Genomic DNA, 26916 nt, shown 5'->3' on the forward strand with positions numbered 1-26916 from the left:
GGGAGGTATAGCGGAACTAAAAGTCAAAGTGTTTTTGATCGATATTTTGTAAAAAGATAGTAATAGATCATTTGAATAAGCTTCACAGCAAAGAAGACGAAAAGTTAAGATATAAGAATTTTTAAATTTTAATCGTTAAGGATTTATTTAAAAACAAAAAAAAAATATAAGAATGGGTGTGGTTCTTCAAGGGCGTGGCGTGACTAAAATTTCTCTTTGCTTAATTTGAAATTATTTTTTAACTGGACTGGGGCTGAATTAGCTGGGGTAGAATTAGATAGTCCGAGTGTTTTAGTTTGTTTTAAAAGAAATTTTAGCAAAATCTATCAGAGTTTAATATATATATATATATTTTTTAAATATTAATCAATCTAATTTATCTCATCCTAGATCATGCTGAAAATAAATTTTATTTGGAGCTTGGTTCGCATCATTTCTCTATATAGATATCCTATAAAGGGCGTGGCTTATTTTTTAGGGCGTTGAACTATTAGGAACCGTTCTTTGACAGCAACGGAATAAATATTTCTCTTATAATTGAATTTACATTAAGCCAATATCAGGAGGAATTTCGCCACGATTAATAATAATAATACAATTTGAAACTGGCTATAACCTGAAAAATGGGCGTGTTACTAAATGTTTGTAGTACTGTTAATACTGGACACTGCACCCATGTTTTCCGTAGGCTTCTCTTAAGTTCTAGAACTCAAGGATGATCTAAAGACCATGAGGGCACTTAGCGATGGTCTTAAAGACCATTCTTTAGTGTTACCATTGAAGAAAAGCTTACGAAAAGTTGGGGTGCAAAGTCCCCTGCATATACAGTACACTGAGAAAAAAAGAGGGTGCGATTAACATTTTTTCCTCATAACTTTAACACTTTTTAGGTGTAAAAATATATCAACATTTTTTAATGTTAATTTTACACCTTTTTAAGGGTAAAATTAACATGAAAAAAGGTAACTTTAACCCCCAATACAAAAAAAATGGTAATATTTACACCGATTTCGGATCAATACTGCAGGGTAAAATTAACATATCCGGAATGTTATTTTAACTTTTTCGGATTTCCCTCAGTGTATTTATTATTCTTATTACCATAAGCAATTAGCCATGACATAGGCCTTCGCTGTTATCCTTAAATGTTATCCCATGGGACACTCTCTTGACGACTTGTGCCTTTATTGGCCAAGTTGACACTCATGATCCCTCATTATGCTTGCTTTTGGCATTTACGATCTGTGGTTCAGGTTTAATTGAGGGTAATTTCAAGCATTAATTGGGGACAAATATATTGAATTGAATTGAGAATTACTCATATTAGATCCACCTTACGTTATGGCCATCGTCATCTTAGCGTTGGCGACCAACTTCCAGGATAAAACGATGGAAAACTCCTTCACTTTGATTGTGATGTGAGTCTATCCTATTGTGAAGCTTACTCAAATATTCTAGTAATTGCCACTATTCTGCTTCTTTGCGAAATAAGGAGTTTATATATTAGAAAGTTTACAATATTATAAAGGAGTCCCTAGTATTCAGTTTACAAAATTATTAAACAAAAATCAATTTCAAAGATCCTAAAAATTTCAATACACTGAGAAAAAAATTGGAGATTGGAAAAAAATAAAAAGAGGGTGTGATTAACATTTTTTCCTCAGAACTTTAACACTTTCTAGGTGTAAAAATATATCAACATTTTTTAATGTTAATTTTACACCTTTCTAAGGGTAAAATTAACATGAAAAAGGGTAACTTTAACCCCCAATACACCTAAAAATGGTAATATTTACACCGATTTCGGATCAATACTGCAGGGTAAAATTAACATTTCCGGAATGTTATTTTAACTTTTTCGGATTTCTCTCAGTGTATGGATTCCCTTATTCTATTAAGTTAATAATTTTATACAATTAGATCCATTTCAAATTCTCATCAAGCAAAATGTACGTTTTTGAATAAATAATTTGTCTATTGAATATTTAATTACACGTGGAATAGATAAAATTAGTATTTAGTTAATAAATATTTCATTTTATATTATATTTATATAATAATGAAGCATGGCGAAAAGTGGTAATATTTTGGAGTGATTTTACCACCTGTCGCCATCTCTTTACAAAGAGCGACGCTAACTTCACTTTGAAGATTCTCAGTTGTCAAATCTGAGGGCCAATTTTTGAAATTCTCACTCGCACCCGCGAGCTCTTTAGTGGGCGAGAAAAATTGACTCGCACACACCGGAAATTCTTGAGTACGTGCAACGAGTACTTTATGTTATAAAGAAGGCATTACAGAAGGATTTGAATCTACGGGGTGTGCGAGTGGATTTCTCTCGGCCACTAAAGAGCTCGCGGGTGCGATTGAGAGTTTAAATAATTGGGCCTCTGGATTGTTTACTTTTTTATGCAATAGTCCAATTGTTTTATTTCTAAAATAAAAGCAAAGAAAAATCATTTAAAATGAGTAATAATAGGGTGATCATGAGGAAAGAAAAATACTGAATGTAATCTTTGCATAATATTTGCCCAGAATAATTTAGTTTGAACCTTTCCAAGTGGGTGGCGAGAAGTGGTTACAGAACTGGCGAAAAGTGGTGAAAAAAATGGCGACGAAGTGGTTATTTTTGCACTGTTAATAAAAATCAGTTTTTTAAGTAGTCCATGGTTAAATTTGAGGACTACTGTTTTTATGAATCTGCAGTCAATACATTTAACTCTTTCGTCTCCTTTGGGACTCTGGGTACCCATGGAAAAAATAATTTTTTTAGACCATTTAGAATCGATAAAAATCCGATTCTTGTGGATGATTACAAGGAAGATGAAACTATAAGGATGTCCAAATCTAGGATATTTTTTGCAGGATCCCAATTAACTCCTGAGCTAAGATATTTTTGGTCAAAAATAGTGAATTTTCGATTTTCTGCTTCCTTGTAGATATTGTGACATTTTTGATATTTCTAGACCCGATAAGGAAAAACCTCTCGAGGAAAAGCTGGGTGTCCTTTTTAGCACTTCCTGGACATCCCACAAGATACTGGTCAATAATTCTTCTTGTTTTAGTGATCAAAATTGTAAAGGAGTCATTTGACACGCAAAAATAATTCACAAAATTGATATTATTGGCTTTTGGAAAATTGAAATTTGTCCAAGTTTGTCTCCTTTTCGTTCTTTTGGGGACGAGAGTACCCATGAGTTTTCCAGTTTCCCAGAGGCGGAGAAAATTCTTTTTCTACTAAAGTATCATATTTGACCACTAAGAGTTACAATAAAGTGAGTTTTACTGAAATTCGTTTGCTGGATATGTTGTGGTCCGGAAAGAGTTAAGTAACCTTTGTGTTAAATTTGAGTATATCTTGTAATAAGGGTTCAAAAGTTATAATAAAATTAATTTCCGTTTTTCCTAAACATGGCGATAAGTGAGTGGTTACTCCACCCTATATAGGAAATATGTAGCTGAGAACTTTTAAAAAATATTCTAAATTCCTTCAACCTTCTACTTTGCAATTATTATTATTGATTATCAAAAATTATTTATGGGACACCGGTGTTCCAATCGTTCTTAAAGGGTTAACCTTGACCTTGAAAACCCCGTTATTAGGAATGATTTAACTGTTTCGTAGCAGGACGGAATGTCCGCCTAGGTAACCAGGTAACCTCTTCTAAACTTAAAAAAAAGGCTTGAGTACATACAACGATTACTTTACACATTATAAGAAGTCGTTTCAAAAGGAATCGAATCTGTGGGTTGTGCGAGTGGATTTCTCTCGGCCAAGAAAGAGCTGAAGGGTGCGAGCGAGTGATAAAAATTGACCCTCATTTGGAGGAAAAAGGGAGGGGCGGGGGAAATGATTGGTATGTTAACTCTTTCGCGTCCCACTTTTATTCAGCAGATGAATTCATGTAAAATTGAGTTTTTCCTAATGCTTTATGATGAAATATAATAGTTCAGAGAGGAAAAAATTTTCCATTGCGTGAAAACCCCGGATCATATATGACCCTGTTGTCCTCAAGGGAAGTGTACATACCATTTTCAAAATCTATATCACGGGCTTTTTAAGAGTTTTTTTTTGCTTGAAGTTACTAATTTGGCCAAAACCATGGCAAACTGGATTGTCTTGATGAACACTGTACTCCTGGTGTTCAAGGAATCTTCCTGGTAATCCATCTTGACCATTTCTTCAGTGGACAAGCATCCCTATAGTGCCTATAAATTCTTATAGGTCTTATCCTCTGAAGTCGAATATCCGATTAAAAAATCGCAGTGTTTGGTGGTACCCCGTGTGTGGTGGTGCCCCAGTTTCCCCTATATAACTCAAAATCGAGGGATAATAGAATCGGTAGAATGTCTGTTGATGACTCTCTGATTAGCCTTTTTAAATTATTTAAAGACATGACATTCATCATGCATTTCACAGGTATCTTGCTTTGTTACTGTATATTCAGAATTCTATTATAGTCACACAAAATATCACTGAAATCAGCAATTATCTCACAAAAAGTGTCCACCAAGTATGAAAAACAGCAAAACTATAAACAATACACTGGAAAGACTGGAAGGTTTAGTGAGGTTATGGCACATTGTTTACTCCGGAAACTTCCGGAAGGCGGGTCCATTGTGCAATTGTCAGCATATTATTTACATTTTCCAAGTGATGTGACGTGTAAAACTAAATTATCTCTGGGTTGATTAATCTAAGGAAGAAAGTAAATCTACTCTGCGATATCATTGAGTAAATGCCGCGATAGTATCGTGAGAATATTTGTGAAGACTTTTTCAAGCAGTAATTTCATTGTTTTGACGGTGGTCAAAAGTCCCTGGAGAGGAAGTGACAAGACACGATGGAAAATCCGCGAAAGGGAATGCGAGCCTTGATTCTAGTGGGTGGATATGGGACCCGTTTGCGTCCACTTACCCTGAGTCGACCAAAGCCCCTTGTGGAATTTGCTAATAAACCCATTTTGATGCATCAAATGGAGGCACTTGTCGATGCTGGAGTTTCTGAGGTGAAAAACCGCACCAGGCAACTGCATCTTTGATCTCTCGTGTGACCTTTGTCTATTCGCAGGTCATCTTGGCTGTATCGTACAGAGCCGAGCAGATGGAAGCCGAATTGAGGCAGGAAGCTGAAAAACTCGGAGTTCAACTTATATTTTCGCATGAAAGTGAACCATTGGGTACTGCTGGACCCCTAGCCCTTGCTAAGGAAATTCTTTCAGCGAGTCCTGAACCCTTTTTTGTCCTCAATTCGGATGTTATCTGCGACTTTCCATTCAAGCAACTTGAATCATTCCACCGTGCTCATGGCAAAGAAGGCACAATTGTGGTCACCAAAGTGGACGAACCATCTAAATATGGTGTGGTGCTGTACAATGAAGCTGGATGCATTGATAGCTTCATTGAAAAGCCACAGGAGTTTATCAGCAACAAGATTAATGCTGGCATGTACATCTTGAATCCGTCAGTACTGTCGAGAATTGAGATAAAACCCACGTCGATTGAGAAGGAAGTTTTTCCTGTAATGTCACAGGAAAAGGAACTCTATGCCATGGAATTGAGTGGATTCTGGATGGATGTTGGACAACCAAAGGATTTTTTAACCGGTGGGAATTGACAAACGATGTGATTGTGCGAGATACTAAACTTTTGCACTGGATTTCAGGAATGTGTCTATACTTGACATCGGTGAGGCAGAAAAAACCCGAAACCCTGTATTCTGGTCCAGGAACTGTGGGAAATGTTTTGGTAGATCCCACGGCTAAAATTGGTGCTGGATGCCGTATTGGCCCTAATGTGACTATCGGTCCGGATGTCGTGATTGAGGATGGTAAGTGTATTCTCCGAATTGATAAAATTTCTATTTCTGCCTTATCAAATCTTATCTCAAGTACCTGGCTTGTGCCTTCCTGAAATACAAATTTTATTCTAGGAGCCTGCATAAAACGCTCAACTATCTTAAAGGGGGCAATTGTGAGATCGCATTCCTGGTTAGATAGCTGTATCATTGGCTGGCGATCCACTGTGGGCAGATGGGTGAGACTTGAAGGTATTTCAGTTCTTGGGGAAGATGTAATCGTCAAGGATGAAATATACATCAACGGTGGACAAGTTTTGCCGCACAAGAGCATTGCACACAGTGTTCCAGAGCCTCAGATTATCATGTAAGCATCACCGGACAAGCTAAAAATTCCTCCAATAGGGCAGATCCTTTTTACAGTGTTACTGCAATCAGTGAACAATGCGCCACAGTAAAAGTGGCTTTAAAACTTTTACACTTGCAATCTATATTTGTACCCATTTTGGCTACATTTTGGAATATAATAAAAAAATGAGAGAATATTAAATATTTTTTCATTGCTTTTTTTTTTGCATTTCGCGAAAAGGTGCTCAAGCCCTGGAATTGGGCGAAAACGGCGAAATATTCCAAACCATATGGGAATATCCTTCCAGGAACTTTATCAACCGCGCAATGTGTTTCGTGTAAATTTTCTCAAGTTTTTAATGATACATTTCTGATAAATCATGAAAATTGCAAAGAGAAAATTATCAGAATTGCGTGTAGTTGATTTGAGGAATGAATTATCAAAAAGAAAACTCGATACAACGGGATTAAAACCCAGTCTTGTAAAGCGTCTCAAATTGGTAAGGAAAACAGAACCTCCAAATTCAATGTCACAGAGAGTTAAATTGTAAAATTCGCAGGCTTTGACTGAGGAGGAGAAGGATCCATCGACATTTGAGTTTGTTATAGGAGAGGAAGTGGCTTCTACAGCTGTTGTAAACAACCAAGAACCAGCAACATCAATTCCTCCTAAGGAGTCTAAGCCTGAATCTCAATTCTCTCAGGTAATCCCCAAAATTGAGCCAAATAACAGTTCAACAGAGATAGCTATCGAAGCTATTGAAGGTAATTCAAAAGATCAAACAGACAAAGATGAAGATATTACCCTCAGTGGCTTCGAAGAGGATCGCTATAAAATGCTCTTGGCTTTGGGGCACGTAGCTGGATATCAAACAAAGTTGCTTGCGAAAAAAAGTGTAAGTGAAAAGAGATCTAACTCTGAAGATTCCTCAGACTTTCCTCGGGCCAAGAAAATTAAAATAGAGCATGAATCCAGTTCAGCAATGCAGCCAATTCAGCAAAAAACTAACAATGTTGCTGTCCAGAAATCTCACACTGAGAAATCCCGGGAGGTTCGAATATCCGAGAATATTAAAATAAAGTCTGATCCCAGCCCAGGAATACATTCTGAACCTCCTGCAAAGCCTATTGCTGACAAAAAGCAGACAAGTGACTCGAGTAATTCTTCAAAATCGGCTAAATCCAAGAAACAGGAGAAATCCAAAAAACAGGAGAAACACGAATGCAACAAAAACAACTCAAAAGCACCTCCAAAGCCTCCTAAGTCAACCACCGCTGCTGACCACAGTTTCAGTGAGTTCAGTCAAGAAGCGAAAACAGTGGCAGTAGGCATTGTTCCATCTAACTTCCCCACAAAAACCCTGACAAAAGCACAGATGAATAGCATCCAGGAAGCAATTGATTTTCAGGTGCTAAATCAAAAGAATAAATCTTTCAAGCCGAAATTCTCAGGGATTGAATTCAAGAGTGACTGGTTATCACTGAAATGCTCAAATAGAGCAACAGCGGAATGGTTGAAAATGGCAGTGAAGGATATAACTGTGTCCCAGGAGTACAAATTGAAAATGGTGGAAGGCAAGGAATTACCTGAAGACCAAATGATTGAAACAACTTTTCCAGAGACTGCCCATATGGAGACAGCAACTATCCTTGGGTTCATTGAGAGTCAGAATGAGAATTTACAGACAGGAAATTGGAAGATACTACGAAGGCAGCAAAAGACTACTTCATCCATCATGACATTCTCTGTCTCTCAAACGGTCATAAAAGAGCTCAAAAATTGCGGCTACAAAATCCACTTCCGCTACGGAACTGTTGTCTTCAACCGGAGATATATCCCATTGACGGACACTCAAATTGATAACCCAACAAAAACTCTTCCTATCCAAAACCAGCCGAATCCGCCCAAACCTACGGCGCCCAAACCTACAGAGGACAAATCCAAGGCATCAGTGGTGACTCAAGCAAAGCCTACGAATGATCCCAAGCGTCCCATGACTGAAACGCAACGTCGGAGAAAACGTAGGAAGATTAAAGCAACAATGGCATCCATGAATGCATTGGAGGGAAATAAAAACCCTGCTGCTGTCCCTCAAAAACAGAAGGGTAACACTGTGAAAGAAAAACACTCCAAAAAATCTCGTAAGCCACATTCAAGTTCATCTCGATCTCCTGTTCCTCCACGGTCTCCACCAAATATTTGTCTAGCATCATCATCAAGAGAACGATCTCGCAATTCTCCGATCTCAGGGGACTCGAGGTATTATTCTCATAGCGAAATGAAGTATACTCATGGAGATTGCAGTGATGATTCTGACATGTGGACACGAAGAAGAGCAATTGATAATTCTCCGCCCAGACAAATATCCAGAGATTCAGGTTCATACAGTATGAGGAGTCATCATGAAGAGAATGATTACAGACGGAGAGATTTGTCTCGAGAAAGACAAGAAAGTGCCCCTTCTTTAAGAACAAAACGCTTGAGAATTAATCCTGAAATAAACAATGTTTACGATCGGGATAGAAGCAGGTCACCACAGGAAATAACGTTGTACCGAGGATTTTATCCTCCTTTTCTTTAAAGTTTTGTAGGGGCCGGACGTGCCTTGACATCCACAAAGCCCGAGGATTTTACCCCAAAAATTGGCCGTGATCATTCTTACGGAATTCGAGGCGAAATGAACACAGCGTGATTTGTAACTTTTTACGAGGTTGAAGCTTTTCCAGAGAGGTTTTCGGATTTTCGTCTCTTCTTTATCTAGTTCAGGCAGGATTATTTATCAGGGAAAACAGTAAAATTAATTTGAATTGAATTTTTCTTTAAATAAAATACGTTGAATACATTCCGCCTTTTTTCAAAATTTGTTGATTTCTCTTCGTTTACTTGATCGTCACTTTCGTTGACCATAGTCGGTCTTCGTTGCGGCGAAATATTCCAGTCGGCAGCTTTATCGAAGCGAAAGTTTGGTTGGTGGCTGGGTTTTTGTGACAAAAAATGGAGAGTGAAAAGCGTAAATTTAAGGATTTGAGAGTGATAGATTTGAGGAATGAACTTTCAAAAAGAGGTCTAGATACAACTGGCTTGAAGCCTGTGCTCGCAGAGCGTCTGAAAAAGGTGAGATTAGACGGGATTTCTAGATGGCCGCTTGATGAAAATGTCATGCGGCTTTTTAGGTGTGACTCCTTCAAATTCACACCTATTGTAATCAGCAATTTGGTCGACTTTCACCGATAGGTTTCAGATTCACAGGATAGGTGTTTGAAGCCGATGACAGCCAAAATCCCCGAATGTTCAAAATCCTGAAATGGATGAAATTATATGGGGGAAAATGTTTAGAATAATTTTCCAAGCACAGAAATTTTACCTTTTGCCTACAGCAAGTGCGGGTGCAATTATGGGAGTAGCTATGACACTTTTAAGAATTCGGGATTTTGGCTTTCGGTATTTTGGCGTTCGGAATTTTGGCTTTCGGGATTTTGACGGGACCCGTTTCAAGCATACCCTGAACCCTGATGACAAAAATTTGCAGTTATTTTCAGAAATAAGCGGTGTTGAGGTATTTTAAAAAATGTGCAAAAAAACGGTTTTCCTAAATTATCCTGGGAATTATTGTACCGATTTTGATACTTTCACACTCAGCTCTTCGTTATCCGGCACTTCGAAATCCGGGTGACAGCAGCCAAACACTGACGGTTGATCCGGTTGATATATTCATAACAGGGGCCCATCAAGCCAAATAAAATGTGAAGATATTTTTCACTTTTCCTTGTATCAGACTGATAAGCCAATTCTCTTTAGGAAAAAACTTGCCAATACTCTTCAGTGCCTCTATACAAAAACGTATGGAAAATTGAAATGTCGAGAGGCCCCTGATTGATAACTTTTTTTTACGGAACGTGCAAAAATTTGTCCAGTGTGAATACAAATTGTTATTTTCATTTTATCAGTTTTTGGTCATACAGCACAAAATATAAAAATTTAGGTTTAAGAATAACGGATAACGAAGAACTGAGTGTATGCGCATTTTGTAGATCTTTTTAAGTAGATGAATTTACAAAAAAAAAAACGTATCGTGTTTTCGAGATATTTTAACTTTCGTGAAAATTGAATTTTTATGAATTTGATGTTTTTTAAAACTTTTCTCGAAATCTATTCAACCAATTTCACTCTATTTACCGTCATATTTAGAGCTACTTTTGTATACCAATTAAAGAAACACTTTAAAAAAGGTACGATAGTTCTCGAGATGTTGCACTCTGAATGAAATGAAGTATATGAAAAAAATTTCCATTTCAAAATCGCTTTTTCCTAATTATTAGAGAAAGTATCCTACCGATTTCGATTCTATTAGATCCATTCTGTAGATCTTAGATAATGTTAAAAAATTACATTGTAATTAAATGTCCAACAGTTGTCGAGATATTGCTTTTCACAAAAACACTTGTAAGAAAATTTTTACAACAAAATTGAATTAGATGAACAAGGCGGGATACGCGGCATATAACTCCATCTTGTTATATACACACACCATACACACAAACACACACACGTTTTTTTCGCGAATCTTCACGGATCCTGGAATTTTTCGCGGACATCCAATTTATTTGCGAATTGTATAAATTTTCAAGTAAAACTTCGCACATTTCAAGCTGAAAGTGGCTGTTTCTAATATTCGACTTTAAAGCTTTCAGATATTTTTGTGTATTTCTCTTACTCTATCTTACAATTTGCAAGTATTCGAGTCGCACGTATTTCGCGGTTGTTTGTAAAGAATCTCAGCTACCATAAACTTATCTGAACTTCGAATTGGTCCCCAATCTGAATTTGTAATGAAAGAATCATACCTGCCATAAGCTGATTTGGACTTATTACTGACTCTTTTTTATTCGCAGGCCTTAGAAGCCGAGGCGGAGGATCTGGACCTGGATACCTTTGAGTTTGTAATTAGTGAAGAATTAACGACGAATGATTCCGAGAAAGTTGTGGAATCACCAGTCTCTCTTGAACAGGATGGCAAGCCTGAAGAATCTGAAATGTCTGAAGTTAAAGTGGATGAGTCTGTGCTTGTCACAGAAGATTCATCTGCTCAAAAGGCAAAAGTAGATGAGTCTGTGATTGCCACAGAAGATTCATCTGCGAAACAAGAAGAAGTAGATGACTGTGTGCTTGTCACTGAAGATTCAGCTGCACAAGAGACAAAAGAAAATGAAGTTGTTGAAAGTAAAGATATTGGAGAGGTGAAAAATAGCACTCCATCCGTCGGTGAGAAGATTAAACTCAGTGGTGCAGCTCGCAAGCGATACAAATGGTTAGTGTCGCAGGGTCATCCCCTTGGACACGAAACCAAATGGCTTGCCGCACATCCAACTCTCGAAATCTTTGAAGCAATGAAGAATCGCTTCAAAGACACATCATCTGAGCAATTGGGTTCCACTGATGAATCCAAGGAAAAACGAGAAACTGTCCATGTGGGCGATAATTCGTCTGCCAAAAAGCTAGATGATAGCTTTAAAGAGGCAACTGGTAGTGTTCCCATTGGGATACTGTCATCGAATTACCCTAACCAATCTCTCACTACTGAGCAAATGCTAACTGTGCAGAAATGTGTCATGGACAGAATTCTTGAACAAGCAAATAAGGAACTTAAACCACAATTCTCTGGTTGCAACTTCAAAATGGGCTGGATGTTGTTTGATTGTTCCAATAGATCCACAGCTGAATGGCTGAAGGGTATAGTGGACGATCTGCAGCCATGGCAAGGTGCCAGTTTGAAGGCGGTGGAGGCAAGTGATATACCTCGTCTCCATGTAATCAAGGGATATTTTCCAAATTCCGCAGAAAAAACCTCAGAGGCAATTCTTGGCTATGTCGCTGCCCAAAATGATGGTCTCGAAGCGCAGAAGTGGGGAGTGATCCGGAGAGAGACTGAGGGATCTGGTGTACTCATAACTCTTTCTATTGATCACTCTGCAGCAGAACAATTGAAGAAATGCAGTTTCAAAATTCATTATCAATTTGGAACGGTCCAATTGAAATCTAAAGGATCTCTCAGGGAGAATTACGTAGAGTCCAGGAGGAAGAGAAAGGCTTCAACAGCACCAGAAGGCCAAGCTACAGCCATTAAAGTGGCTCCACAGCCGCAGCCCTCGGCAGAAAAGCCTACTTTCTCCAGGAGACAACGTCTCAGGTGGAGGCAAAACCAAAAAAGAAAGATTGCAACGACCACCGTTGTAGAGACCCCAGTTGTGGTCAGCGCAAAGCAAAGGGACAAGGCTACTTCCTTAGCAGTGCCTAGTTCAAGCCCACGAGCACCTGGCCCAAGAATGGAGTCTAGCTCAAGGGCCATGAATTCGATGTTTGCCGAAGCTCGAAGGCGTTCCAAGAGCAATGGTGAAGGGTCACGATCATCGAGAAAACCCCCCATACGTTCGATGCCAAATGATCGAAGAGGTGCTCCGGTGGTAGAGGGAGTGTCAAGAAAACCTCATAATCAGTATTCCAGATCTAGGTCACGATCTCCAATTGCACCGAGCCCTCCGAGATTTTTCAGTCAGGCATCGTCACAGAGAGAGCACGTTAACATGTCTGCCATGTCCAATAATATGAGGCCCTATCCTCACGCAGAAGCCAATGATTATAACAGAAACTACGGTAATCAGTCAACTAGGTCTGATATATGGGCAGATAGAAGAATGATTGATAATTATGCTGAACCACGATCTGATTATCGGGCTTCTGGGGCTTCTGTATCCAGAGAGGCTTCCCTAAGGGCTTTAGGGCCACAAGGGATGAGGGGTCATCATGAAGAACAATTTAATAATTTTAATAGACGCAGGCAGGAAGATTCTTCACGTGAAAATACGAGATATCCAGATACTTATTACAAGAACAGGCCATACTAGACAAAATGTGTAGAGGAACATTTTTTCTGATCACTCTCGTGAAACTCACTAAAAAGATTCCATAATATTAAATAAAGATTTACTATCCACAATATTTTTTTAAATGTGCAAACCGACAAACGGCATCGGAGGTCCTTGGAACTTTTAGGATTAGTTATCAATTTAAAGAGTTTCATGCGAAAATCTTTCTTGATGGGGAATATTTCTACAAGAGGTGATACAAAAGGAGAATTAATATGAAAAAAGACTGTCTTTGATCTTGTAATTTAATCGAAATGGTATACCTATTTCTAGATGTACGTATCGAAGTACAACACCAGACTCAGGCTGATTCTTGGAAATATTTATCTTGTAAAATTTGACAGTAAAAGATTAAAAATAAGGGAAATTTATGCACAAGACTTCAATTCAATTCAATTCATTTATTCATCAAAAATAGGGTGTTTCCCTCTTACAAATTTGTGGCAGATGAAGAATAAAAAATACAAAAAAAAATAATCAGTAAAAAAAAATTTTGGAAGAATAATTAAAAATTAGTTAAGTAAAAAAGAAAAATTGTTAAGATTCAAAGAACTACTCAGATGAGTTCAGGAAGTGCTCCCTTATAGCAACAACCGATTGTCTCGTAAGAGGAGGAAGGGAGTTGTACTGGTCGACTCCCCTAACAAAGAAAGTGCGACAGAATCTCTCACTAACAGATTTCGGCGCAATGAGCCCCCTCAACCTAGCCGAACCACCGTCCGTCAAGAGGGCCGCTAGATATTCAGGACACCGCGACACAAGAAGCCGACAAATGAACGTGAGGGCTCGCATTTGCAAGTGTGAAGGTAGGTCACACCGCGAGAAAATGTGGTCACGAGGTTTAAGCGGTTTAAGCTTAGGGCCTTGACAGACCTGAGGATTAGCCGAAAGACGGCTTAGCGTAATTATATTAGAAATAATGGCTAAACTACATTTCCATCATGTTCCACTAAGTCGTCTCTCGGCTTAAGTCGTAAGTGTGTCTAGGGCATTAAAAGCCAACAGATACCTAATACAATTGTTGAAGGTCACTTCTAAACTAAAATTATCTTAAGCCCTCAGTGCATGACAGTCAAAAAAAAATCTTGTACTGCCAATTTTAACAAGGATAAATATTCTCGAGGATCAGCCTGCGGGTATATTTGGGACAAAAGAATCACATCTTACATAAACATTTCAAGGTTTATCACGGGTCATAAGTTTTGTTTGCTCTTGACGATTATGATTATGACCTCCCATAACAGTCTTATAATTAATTTTCCTAATTTATTTTCTGAAATTTCAACAAATTCAGCAGAGAAATATGATGATATTTGGCAGGAGCACTGTTTCATTAAAAGTGTGAAAGTTGGAACATCTTGAAATCTTGGTTTTTAGATAGGGGAAGTGCTCATAATTTTGGACAGTCTGCATATAAGCATCGATATTCTAAGTTTGAAGTGCCATATTTTCAATACTAATTGACTTTTCTTGTTACTCTCTTTTCAGAAGGATTGTTTAGAAACTTGGAAAGCTATTTATCATCTTATTTTTACTAAAATTAGTTTTAATACGTTTAAAAATGAATTGATATGTAGAGGTGAATTTGACTCTTATTTTGGACAACTTGGTTATTAATTTTTACAACTTGTCTGTAAATTTGGACAGATAATCCGCCTCAACAGGATGCCCATTGTTCTTCATTTTATGAACCAATCTTACCAAGTCCTCTTCCTGATCATGTAAGGGAAACGTGGAATGTCACAAGAAGCCCAGAAACTTTCCATATCATTCATTAAAGTGAGTTGACTTCGGTACTCCAAGTACGTGCGGGTTCGCTCATTCCCTGCCCTTTCCGGGAGCCTTTCAAGGCATTTCTCACTGCATCTCTTTCGTAGAGATGATGCTCCTTTGTTTCTCCAGGCATTTGTCCAACCTAGTCATCACAAAAGCTAAAACTTCACGAAATTTCGTGAGAAAAACACCTGTCCAAAATAAGAATCATCACCTCACTGGTGAATGTCTTAAAAAATTTCCCATTTTTCACACGAAAAATATAATTCACAAGGCAAATCTCACTTCAGGTCAAATGTACAAATCATCAGTAACGTGAATCAACACAATATTCAATGAATATTCAATAATATCACTCAAAAACAGCGAACAAACTTTGTTAGTACTTCACCAAAACTAAATAAGACTGAAGTAAGCCACGAAGTTCTGTCATATTTCTCGTAAGCAATTGCTCACACTGAATTTTCAACAAAGCAATTTCAACTCAAATCATATTCAAATTTTAAAGTATTTAGTGTTAAAATATTCCAAAAAGAACAAATATTTAGATAGAATTCATTATTCATCAAATATTGGAATAAAAATCCATCATTTTAATCAATTTATTTTTAGTGTCCAATGTTATCCTCAAAGTGTCCAAAATAAGAAACTGGACAAAATTATAAGCATTTCCCCTAAGACATTTTAAAATTTCATAAATGCTTCGCGTCAGATTATGAAATCTTTGGTCTCAGAAAATTAAGGCAAATATTTCACTAAAGTTCATTTTTAATTACTATTAATGTTAAAATGCTGCCAACAACATTTTTGTTACCACTTACCTTAGCATGTCCCACCGGGTTAATTTTCGTTAAATTTCCCACCAGTCGTACACAAAATATCCCTTCGCCTTATTTACGGCGAAAAATTCCAGTCGGCCGCAGCAGTCTTTCCAGAGCCAGACGTCATCTCTGAGTATTGTGGAAAAATTTTGGTGTGGTTCCCGTGCAGAAAGTGAAAAAAAATAATTGAAGTGATATTCCGTGAGGAAAAATGGAAGGTGAAAAGCGAAAATTGTCTGAATTACGCGTGGTTGACTTGAGGCATGAGTTGGAGGAGAGGGGTCTCGATACAACTGGCGTAAAAACGATTCTACTTGAGCGTCTGAAATCGGTGAGTAAAAGACAAGCGTCGCCATTTTGGGGGCTACCAAATTTTTTGCGAAAAAATGAACAAAATGCTCCTTGCAAAGCCAACTGTGTGCCTAAAATTATTTTTTCTATGTTCTACTACAGGCATTAATTGATGAAGAAGAAGATCCAGACACATTTGTGTTTATAATTGGCGGAGGGACGCCCAAGAAAGGTGCGACTCCTGCAGCTCCTGCAGCATCTGCAACACCCAACAAGAAAGCAGAAACCGAAGAAGACAAAGAAGAGAGTGGAGATGAGTTGATACTCGAAGATCTAGTAGTTAAGGATGATTTGGATTCAGTCATCAACGATAATGATGACTTGAAGGAAGAAAAGGGCAAACAGGAAGAGAAGAAGGAAAAGGAGGACGATGATGAAAACAAAGAGAACACCGAGGAAAAGGTGGTCAATGTGAGTGAGAAAAAGGAAGAGAAAGAGGAAAAAGAAGAGGAAAAGAAAGTGGTGGAGGAAAAGAAAGAGGAGGTTAATAATATTTTTTATCCAAAAATTGCCTGTATCCTAATTTTTGTCCTTGCTGTGTTGGATTTTCCAGAAGAAAGAAACTCCCACAAAGGAGGAAAAAGTTCCAGAGGAAGAGAAACCATCCCAGGAGGATGATGCTTCCCAGGAGACCGAAAGCAACAATATTGACAATGAGGACTCTCTCAATTTAACCATCGGAGAGGATGAGGAAAAACTCTTTCAAGACGTGGTTAAGAACGTAAGTACTAATATAATATTATTTGATCAGATGCATGACAATCTCACTATAATCCTAATAAAATCTAATCGGGCTCAAACTTTTCCAAAATGTTTTTCGCCACTTCCTGATCACTAATAAATAAATAGGTAGCTAAAAAATCTACCTAAGGGTTAACTCGAGCCAATCTGGCCAGGGAAGCTAGGGAACCTTTGCATTTTTTTAGGGAATCCGGTGGACCCATATATTTTTCAGGGATCCCATGAAAAACTTTGGGAACATAGTATATTAAATATTTCAGAAAACCGGAAACTAGCCACTCTGATGTAGATATCGACATGTGGTTTGCCGAAAAAGTCATAAATAAATCACCCTTTCCGTCATTCCGAAAAACCCCTTTTACTGCTCAAACTCCATAGAAAAGTCAGTTATGATCCCTGGAATTTGAGTTATAAATATTTTAACTTTTGGAATTTGAAGTTTCGAGTTTTTATGACGTCACGCTGTTTGTCCGTCCGACTGTTACCACGCCTAGAGTTCAAACGGTTAGAGATAGAGACTTGGGACCTTCGGGGGCCTCAAGTGAATCAGTGGATAGAGTAGTGTCTCTATGACTGTGAGGTTTCGGGTTCAAAGCTGAGCAGCAGCAGAAAAGATCTCTCATACCATTTCGGCTTTAAATTAGTAATGCTTATGGTGCACATTAGCAAACAAAGTGAACCGCCTAGTTAACCTATTCCTTACCATGGTATTATACATCATACGCAATTTGAGTGATTTTAGATGATTTATTCGAGGGCAATTGATATTCGAGTTTCTGTCGGGAATGGATTTTTATTTACTTTAGTCCTTCAATTACTTTGAAAAAATAGCCCGACAGAGATGGGAATACATTTTCTTGTTCTTTTCTCGCTTCACGTGAAGTCATGCAAAAATTTTGCTCAAAATGGCGGACGGAAAAAGCGACATCCCGTCGAATTTGTTAAAATTGGCCTTCATCCTCTTTCCTGATTTGAATTCTGGTTGCCAATGCGTTTTCTTGGATAGTTACTCTATCTAAATCAATAGAGTTTGTAGTGAATTAATTTACAGAATTTAAATTCAGTGACTGTTAAGACGCATGTTTGAGGGCTGCTCTCCGAGCCCCCATGAGAGATAAAAAAATTTCTCTTCAAAAAAATCATCTATTAATCAGTAAGGAAATAATTCCAAAATATGAACATTCTATCTCAAGTATTTCTGGTACATTGACTGAATGGGTTAAGAACGAGTTTCGTACTTCAGTCGATACAAAAAATATTCACTGTCACTGATCCAAACACACGCCGAGATGGACTGCTGTGATTAAAGTTGGTAAATTTCAAGAAATTTCATGAATTTCCGCCTAAAGTGGATGGCGGCTGCTGTGAGATTTCTGAAATTTTACCATCTCTAGCTGTGATATAGTAACAGCACTGGGTGTGTATACAGAGCTGTGATATGGAACGGCTTCACGAATCGGGGAATAAGATGGATCCAATTGTGGCCTGGATGCATCGCTAATCCGAAATGGAAAACTGACCCCTGGTAAAATCTTAAATTCTCGGGCGACCCCGTCTTAAGGGGTTACATTGGTCTCTCAGGTCAAAAATAGGCCTTTTTTCTGATAACAATTTATTGTGTCGAAAATATTTTAGAAATTCCAACTTGTGGGATATGATAGAGTAACTTTAGAACAAAATAAATTTTTTTTTTGAAAAATTTTTAAAATTCGACCCTTGGTAGCTGGTTTTTGGAACCATTTCTCAAAAAACAGACCTTGGGGTAGGCAGGATTTTTCGTCCTTATACGAAAATACCCTTGAATCATTCCTAGTAACGATTTTTCAAGGTCAATGGTTAAAAAGATTCTAGACAGCGTACTTCTCAATCTTATAAGGCCATGTTTGGTCTCTATAGAAAGGTCTTGGAATTTCTGACAAGACTGAACCGATTATATTATTAATCGTAGCGAGATATACATACAAGGTAATAATTTTTACAATGCCAATTTTCGTAGTGGATGAATCTGATAAGTCCACTGTAGACCGCCCAGGAGCGCCTTCCCGTGGCGTGGATGCTTCTTCCATACTCCTGGAGTTGTTGGGCGAAGGCGGTGCGTTATATTACGTTATTATTACATGTGAAAATTGTCTAAGTCAGACATTCAGATCTTTGCACCGGGCGAGACTCGAACTTACAACTGTGAGAGTCGACTCAGAAATCACCCCCGTTGGCCCAAGAACAAAGGCTCTTACGAATTGCGCCTCTGAATACCCGTGTCAACACTGAACCGATTTATAACCGATAACTTACTTTTTCTCCAAAATTCAATAATTATTACTCCTGAGGTGTATTTTGGTAATACAGTAGACTCTCTCAAATTCGGGCATATGAGACCGAAATGTCAGCCGAATTAGACAGAAATTCGGGCGACAAAGTTTTTGAAATGCAACGATTTTTTATTCATGTGCATATAGATAGGGTGGAGTCTACACTTATGGATGCTATACACTTATGGACAGCGTGAAAAAATCTTAAGTTTTTACGTAAAACAGATTTCGAAAAGTTATAAAATTATTAGTTTATGATGTAATTAACAATTTTTTTGATTTTTCGAATTTTTTTTAATGTAATAACTGAAGATTTTGCGTTGTCCATAAGTGTGTATAACATCCATAAGTGTAGGCTTCACCCTATTGAGTTTACACACTCATATATAACGTAAATTGCATGCAAATCCCTCAATAATGCAAAACTAAGACAAACCATGCCAAATTTGAGCATATTTGATTCATTTGATAATCATAATCAAACTTGAAAAATGACAATAAACTTTTTTGAAGTGTAACCGCTGCCCGAATTAAAAAGTAGCCCAATCTTAAAAGAGCTGAATTTGCGAGAGTCTACTGTATTTTAAATGATTTATAAATCAGTTGTGAACATGTGAACCGATAATGAACTGGTTATGAACCGATAAATAATTTTCGACCGAAAATTCATTCCATTACACCTAAAACTGTTTTGTGGGATCTCTAAAGTGATTTGTGAATCGATTTAAATTGGTTGAGTACCGGGAAACAGTAAATGATACCTTTGCCGTGAAAGATTCCTCAGGAAGACCAAGGATTATTGCAGCCAATTGCCCGGCAGCGACCCAGCTCTGTGCCTATATCCGGACACTTACAAGCCATTTTATCGACTGAATGACAATGCCTCCTGTCACCTAATCCCCCACACGGCAGACAACTGAACTATACCATCAGTAGAAGACCTTGCTTGGCGCGAGAGGTGGGAAATATGAATTTCCCGCGAACAGGAAAGGGAATCCACCAGCCGGACTCTATTTCGCTATCAGGTGGAAAATCTCGACTACAGTAGCGGAAAGTGCCCATACTTTGCACGGTCCCAAGCTTGATAATAACTAAATTTTTCCTATGTTTTTGGATAAATGTGATACAGTAAGATATTTTAAAAACAGGGCAATTTCTCCTAGTTTTCAAAATATGGGTGCGATACGTCACATTTATTGAAAAACATAGGAAAAATTTAGTCATTATGAAGCTTGGGGCCGTGCAAAACATGGGCATTTCCCCTAGTTATATTATAGCTGGAACTTAGAGCTTTCGTTTATAAAAAAAAACTTAAGCCCCTTTGACTCTTTTCACACAATCTAGAAAGCGCCAGTTTTGTTTTTCTTTAAATGGCTCTAGCTTCGGTTCTAATTGTCAGAATTTGATCAATGGAGGTGTTTTAATAAGATTTCTTGAAAAGCCATATTGTAGCAGTCAAATTTCCCGCCTTATAGCAATAAATGCTCTGCTGAGGCAACCCGAATATTCGAGACGCAATGTCTCCTTTCTAGGCCAGCGCCTCTGGTGGTGGAGAAGACGACTGTGTTAGAGTTAGTCAATCGTACGATCTCAGTGAGTACGGATGTCAATGCTTATTGAGTCGTGAAAGTGTTAGGACGTAGTGCAGAAGCTCGCAACAGTCTGGAGCCCACATCAGTCGATGCATAAGCAGGTCACTTTCCCAAATATTATAGATATTAGAACGGATTGTTGGTTTGTCCCTTACAATATCTCTTTCTAACATCGGAAGTTCGTAAAACCACCGCTGAGAACATTATTATTGAAAAGAAAATTTTACGAGATAATTAACTTTTGCCTTTCTGCCCCTAACTAATGTTTTTTTACCGATATTAATGAACTTTCTTTTTTTTGTTGACCTTCTATTCTTAACTCAAACTATTTAAAATAAAAAATGGCCAGTGACTCGAAATTCTTGAAAAATCAATTGTGAATTGAATTTTGGGAGTAAAAAATCGCGTCGATTCTATGTTGTCTGTTAACCCCCAAAATTCAATTCACAATCGAATTTTCAAGTATTTCGAGTTGCAAATACACTTGAGTTGCATCGTTGCACACACTCCGATGTCGCCTGTAAAGAATCTCAGGCTACCATAAGCTTATCTAGGCTCTTTGTTACTTCTTTTTAAGGAGTGTTACTTGAAACCTTGTAGATAGTTTATAGTCTTTGTTTTCTCTAAAATCATTCCTAATTACATTTTAAAATAAATAAATAAAAAAAAATACATTTTAAAATAAATAAAAGCTTTGGGTAATATTTCGGCCACCTTAATTCTCATAGTTCCTTGCCCTTTCTGAATTTTTTCAAAGCCCTTTTCGCATTACTTCGTTCGTCGAAGAGATATTTTTTTTTGCACTGTATGCAAAAATTAAAATTTCATGGAAATTTGAGAACCAAAGGAAGTGGTGGAAATTGCAACCTCGACGTAATTTGGTACAATTCCCCTATATAATAACTTGTTCTAAGCTTAAGACCTTGACAGACCTGAGGATTAGCCGAGAGATGGCTTAGCGTAATTATATTAGAAATATTGGTTAAAGTACATTTTCAACATTTTCCACTAAAATACGTCTCTCGGCTTATGTCGTAAAAGTGTCTTGGACATTACCATTCGTTTTTCTTACACCTTAGTTGCTAAAATAAAACTTAAATGGAAATTCAACCATAATTATCTAAATTACATTTTTATTTTTTCTATTTCCAGGAGAAGGAGGAATCACCACCAAAGAAAGGTATTTATAAAAGTGAAACCGGGATGTGTTTTTTTTATTATTATTCCTGAAAATCAAAAATATTCATTTAGTATAAAATCTAATGATGATTCGGCTCCGTCCTTTGCAAATAATTTTACAACATTTCTTTTCAAATATCTGGTCAAAGAGGTTTCCTTTCCTATACTATTTCTTAAATTACATTTTTTTGACAAAGACAGAGATAATCGTTGAAAAATTTGTGAAAACAAAAAGTGTGAAAGTATTTCAGTTGCAGCACAATTATGCAGCAGATATCAAAGAAACAACAGGAGCAGTTGCATTTTGTAGGGAATTTGTAGGAGATATTTTAGATGTGGCGTGAATTGTGATTTCAGCATATTTCTATGTTTATCACTGATGCAGATTAATTGATTTATCCTGAGGGGACAATTTTAATTGAATGACATCAACGTGTGGATGTTGGGAGGCCCATTGACGTGGATAAAACAAACCCTGAATTTAATGCCAAACATTTTCTTATAGAATCGATGATATGAATTAGTGGAGGCAGAAAATATTCGGAGAAAACACAGTGATAGTAGTCGAAAGAAATTAATATTTTGTTGGAGAAGCAAGAAGCTACTACTGAATTATTTCGACTACTTCTGTTGTTTTTCCCTAACCAAAAAAAAAAGAAGCTGATGCAAAAAAAAAAAAATCCAAAGAAAACGTTTTGAAAGAGATGGTATCTGACAATAATCCTTCCTTCAAACCTGTAGATGTTCAGCCCAAGGTGGATAAAAATGAGTCGACAAAGTCTTCACAGAGTTCAACTGACAAGGAGCTACAGAAGCAGCCAGCCAAACCACAGAGGAAAATATCCACTAGCAAGTCAAGTGCAGCTCAGGAGAAAAGCAGCGGTGACAATTCAAGTGGATCAGGAGGTGGTGGATCAACTGCATCATCTGGTGCAAGTGGAAAGGACGCAAAGGACAGTGGTGATGAGAAGAAAGCAAATGATGTTGCCACAAAGAAGAAGAGCACATCTGATGGCGATGAGAATGGTGGCAGTGAAGGTGGCAGCACGACTAAATCTTCAGGAGATGACAAAGGACAGAAAAAAGAGAGGTTCGTCTCAGACAATTTCAGAAAAACAAAAAAGACAAGCAAATGAAACACTTCCTCATATCAGCAAAGCAATAGATTTCTTTTCTCTCCCATCAACACATGATAGCAACATTTGTGCCAACTCATGGTTAAAGAGTGAGAGTTTAAGAAAACGGACAAGATGTTGTTCATAAAATAATTATGATGCAACTGTCTAGTCTCCATTTCAAAAAAAAAATACTCTCAACAACACAGAAATTCTGGATAGCAGGAAAACACTGTGAGAGAGATGAAAAGAACAAAAAACTTGCAAAAAGAGGAAGATTGTTAAAAATTCATCAGTGCATAAAATAACATTTATTCTTGTCCTACCAGGAAAAAGAGATATTCATGAGATTACTTTTTGTTGTATTCACAGCAGCGAACAAAAGGTAAACGCCGCCAAATCATCGACGGCGAAAGATGCGAAAGGTAATTTTAATTTGTAGAAGACAAAACAAAAAAACACACACTAAGCGAGAAGAATTTATTTTGGGATCTTTATTTATAATTTTTCAATCTACAAATTTCACATGATAGGACATTCCAGGTGTCTTTTACTCTGTGATTGAAGTTTTGACCAAACTCTTGCTAAAAGTTTGTCGAACGAAGTTTCTCAGAAATCTTATAACAACTTTTCAGAAGACCGATTTGAAGTGGATTCCTTACTATTCAGATGGCACAAATAGAAAAGGAAGACCACGAAGAAGTACAAGACCTGTATACTTCGTGCTTTTTTTCTTTCATCTATCTGAAGCAGTGAAGAATTCACAAAGTTCTAATTTGGTCTGATTCCAAATTATCCCATTGTACTGTACACAGAGAAATATTTTCCCTTCGAATTGGTTACCCCGACTCATTCTAGAGACTTCAGACTAGAGGTTTAGACCAGTTCCCGGTTGTAAGGGCCTTTTACAGACCTGAGGATTAGCCGAGAGACGGCTTAGTGTAATTATACTCGTCATAATGGTTAAACTTAATTTCCATCATTTTCCACTAAGTCGCCTCTCGGCTTAAGTCGTAAGTGTGTCTAGGGCATAAGTTTTAACAGGGCTCACTTAAATAATAACTTCCAAAAGGCAAATGAAGAACTGAAGGTGCTACCCATCTTACAACTTCCTTGGAGTGAACTGTCCACTGCGACTTATATTCACTTAATGAAATACTGATCGTAATTTCCATGAGCAACAACCATATAACCATACTCGTCTAGGGATGGTATGGATTGGGCGTGTCAACGAAAGACGGTGCATTCGGTCGTCGACAGGGTTGACATGTGTCGAATAAGTTGTACGCTCTTTACTACATTACAAGTAATTGTATTGATATTTATTATATAATGACCTCTACACACTAGAGAAATTTATATCCATATTTTGACAGTTTTTCCTACACAACTGTAGGCAATTTGCTCAAAATTTCCCAAAAACGAAAAAAAAATAGGGAAAATGCCATATAGCTAGGCGAGCTAGGCCTTAAATCTGAATCCTTTATAAAGCACGATTCCCCAGTGGTTCCACCAAGCGCAGATCATTGACTGGCTTTTAGAAGCAATTAAGCCGTGGTACCGTCGTTGCGGGTGACTTTGCACTCGGGGGGTGACTTTGCACTCTGCTGTCCGTAAGACTTTCATAAATTCTAGCACTTATTGATAGTCTTCGCCGATCCGGTCTACCATGTCAAAGTATATAGGGATATGTTATGTACCAAGTAAGGTACAATGATCCCCAAAAGGATTCTTGTAGTTTCAGTAATAGTCAATGAAATGCTAGTATAGGTATTTTGTCAAAAAACGGCTCCGTGAAAAAGTTATCTGAAGGTGCAATTCCGAAATCGATTTCAGAGTAGTAAATTGCCCAAATCCAATCTAAATTTATCTGGCTAGAATAATCCACTTCGATTTTGTGGATTATTTCTATTAAAATATTTTTTTTCTCTATTATCTTCCTAAGAACGCATGATTTATGTTATAAAATTGCATATAATGGTCTTTCTAAAGCTTTATTATAGAAGTATTTGGTTAAAAATTATCCAATTTTACGGGGATTTAATATAAAGTGACCAAGATCTACAAGATGGTATGGTCGCCATCTTGATTTGACGTTTCTGTCCGCCATTTTGAATAACTGTCAAAACAAAAATCTCATCCGATTGAGCTGAAATTTTAGTATGTTCTAGCTGATGTCAAGGCCTTTTCAGAACATATATAAAATCCGACCTAGGTCAAGTGATTGTCTGGATATAGGGGCTCCAAGTTCAAAATTTTGACATTTTCATGAATATAGAACTACAGGGAGCTTCTTTTATCAAAACCATCACAAAAAAGACAGCGCTATCGTTAGGAGATGAGATCTAACAAACAAACAATAAGAAAAGTAATGTTTTTGTTTATAACAGTGCATTATTTGAGAATCTTAAAAACTGTTTTCGCAAAGATGAAAAATAAAAAAATTAGTTAAATGCGCTTTTCGTTTATTTTTTTTTTTCAATTATGTTAAAGTAAATAAATATATAAAATAAAAGTCTCAACCATTTTTAATAGTTACTGAGGCATTTCGTTTAGGTTTCAAATATTGAATATTAAAAAATAAAGACCGCTAAAATATGAGTATTACAAAATTTAAAACTTTGAGCCTCTGTATCAAGGTAAATACTTAACGTATACTGGAACATAGATACGTTTTGAAAAGGTCTTGACGTCAGCTACAACATACTAAAATTTCAATCCAATCGGGCCAGTTTTAGGGTTTGACAGTTATTCAAAATGGCGGACAGAAACGTCAAATCAAGATGGCGACCACGTCATCTTGTAGATCTCGTGCATCTTACCCTTAGATGTGAAGATCTTCATTGTCGTTTATTATCAGAAATTGTTGGTTTTTTAGTATTTATTAAAAAGTGCAAAGTCACCCGCACCTTATCCCCAGTGCAAGCCTTTTTTCTTGATTTTTTTAAACATTGTAAAATTTTATAAAATTAATGTTAGTGGCACAAAATCCATTCATTAACAACTGAATACAAATAATTTTACCCATTAACCCCCTCCCTTCACTTTAACTGTCCAATTTTTGAGGGTAAAGTTGAAAAACAGCGAAAAAACGTGCAAAGTCACCCGCAACGACGGTATCGATTTTGATGCTTCGCTATAGGTGAAGTAATCGCCTGTATCAATTCCATACTGGAAACCTTCCCTTTCATACCGAAAAAGAAAAATTCCAAAAGTGGATTTTTGATTTTTGGTCTGTGATACAGTCAACTCATGCGGTGCTTATTTTCCTTCATTTACTAGTGTTTAAATGTTCCGCCTTATTGCAATAAACGCTCTGCTAAGGCGACCTTAACTTTTCAAAATGCAATGTCTCCTTTATAGTGATGGTCGAGATGACTGTACAGTAGACTCTCGCTCAATCGGCTCTTTCTCAATCGGGCGACAAATTTTGTTGACAATTTTCACGTTTAATTATGAAGCTAATTTGCTCAAATTCGCTGTAGTTCTTCCTATTTTATCGTGATTCTTTATAATTGAGCGCTTTTTGTGGAATTTACAAAGTCTTTGACGCTCAATTCTATCGCTAAACTGGATGACATTTTGCCCCATATTCCCGATTGAGAGAGAGTCTACTGTATTAGCAGGGGCCCATCAAGCCTAATAAAAAGTGAAGATATTTTTCACTTTTCCTTGTAAAAATTTTGCAGATATTGCACCGTGACTTAAACAAATTTCCTCGTAGTTCTTGTATTATTTCGGCGAGCATTATGAAATATGTATTTTTAGAAAGCTTTTAATGCACAATTTCGAAATATATCAGACTGATAAGTCAATTCTCCTTAGGAAAAAAATGCCAATAGTCTTCAGTGCTTCTATGCAAAAACGTATGGAAAAATGAAATGTCGAGAGGCCCCTGGTATTAGTTTAGTCGTTCGTATGACCTCAGTCAGTAGTCAGTACTGACCTGAGTTCGTAGTGACTCGT

At 37.2% G+C, this 26916-nt stretch overlaps 4 protein-coding genes across 16 annotated transcripts in view; all 4 read left to right on the forward strand.

The window, feature by feature from the left end:
• The first annotated feature begins 4585 nt into the window (after nucleotides 1-4585).
• LOC129807211 (mannose-1-phosphate guanyltransferase beta) lies at nucleotides 4586-6347 on the forward strand. Its single transcript, XM_055856317.1, has 4 exons — nucleotides 4586-5009; nucleotides 5072-5606; nucleotides 5666-5830; nucleotides 5933-6347. Exons 1-4 carry the CDS (start codon nucleotides 4845-4847, stop codon nucleotides 6166-6168), a joined length of 1101 nt encoding a protein of 366 aa, XP_055712292.1. The 5' UTR covers nucleotides 4586-4844; the 3' UTR covers nucleotides 6169-6347.
• A 73-nt stretch (nucleotides 6348-6420) lies between these two features.
• Nucleotides 6421-8986, forward strand: LOC129807151 (uncharacterized). Of its 2 annotated transcripts, XM_055856244.1 has the most exons (3): nucleotides 6421-6645; nucleotides 6706-8671; nucleotides 8730-8986. In XM_055856244.1, exons 1-3 carry the CDS (start codon nucleotides 6526-6528, stop codon nucleotides 8735-8737), a joined length of 2094 nt encoding a protein of 697 aa, XP_055712219.1. In that variant the 5' UTR covers nucleotides 6421-6525; the 3' UTR covers nucleotides 8738-8986. The 2 variants fall into 2 exon arrangements, with proteins under 2 accessions (XP_055712219.1, XP_055712209.1); XM_055856234.1 differs by having other exon boundaries at nucleotides 6706-8986.
• Nucleotides 8987-9077: 91 nt separating this feature from the next.
• LOC129807164 (uncharacterized) lies at nucleotides 9078-13140 on the forward strand. The gene is made up of 2 exons (XM_055856254.1): nucleotides 9078-9260; nucleotides 11039-13140. Exons 1-2 carry the CDS (start codon nucleotides 9141-9143, stop codon nucleotides 13046-13048), a joined length of 2130 nt encoding a protein of 709 aa, XP_055712229.1. The 5' UTR covers nucleotides 9078-9140; the 3' UTR covers nucleotides 13049-13140.
• Nucleotides 13141-15758: 2618 nt separating this feature from the next.
• The window catches only part of LOC129807084 (SAFB-like transcription modulator), a 28572-nt gene continuing 17414 nt past the window's right edge, over nucleotides 15759-26916 (forward strand). For 5 of the 12 annotated variants that reach the window (XM_055856120.1, XM_055856150.1, XM_055856156.1 and 2 more), the window contains exons 1-6: nucleotides 15767-15994; nucleotides 16117-16497; nucleotides 16568-16735; nucleotides 21809-21836; nucleotides 22577-22925; nucleotides 23323-23375. In XM_055856120.1, the coding sequence (XP_055712095.1) occupies nucleotides 15875-15994; nucleotides 16117-16497; nucleotides 16568-16735; nucleotides 21809-21836; nucleotides 22577-22925; nucleotides 23323-23375 (1099 nt within the window). In that variant the 5' untranslated portion in view covers nucleotides 15767-15874. Of the gene's footprint in view, nucleotides 15995-16116; nucleotides 16498-16567; nucleotides 16736-21808; nucleotides 21837-22576; nucleotides 22926-23322; nucleotides 23376-26916 lie in introns of all 12 variants that reach the window. The other 7 variants (XM_055856143.1, XM_055856179.1, XM_055856206.1 and 4 more) reach the window with 4 other exon arrangements.

This window comes from Phlebotomus papatasi, chromosome 1 (assembly GCF_024763615.1).
Source record: "Phlebotomus papatasi isolate M1 chromosome 1, Ppap_2.1, whole genome shotgun sequence".
NCBI classification, from domain to species: domain Eukaryota; kingdom Metazoa; phylum Arthropoda; class Insecta; order Diptera; family Psychodidae; genus Phlebotomus; species Phlebotomus papatasi.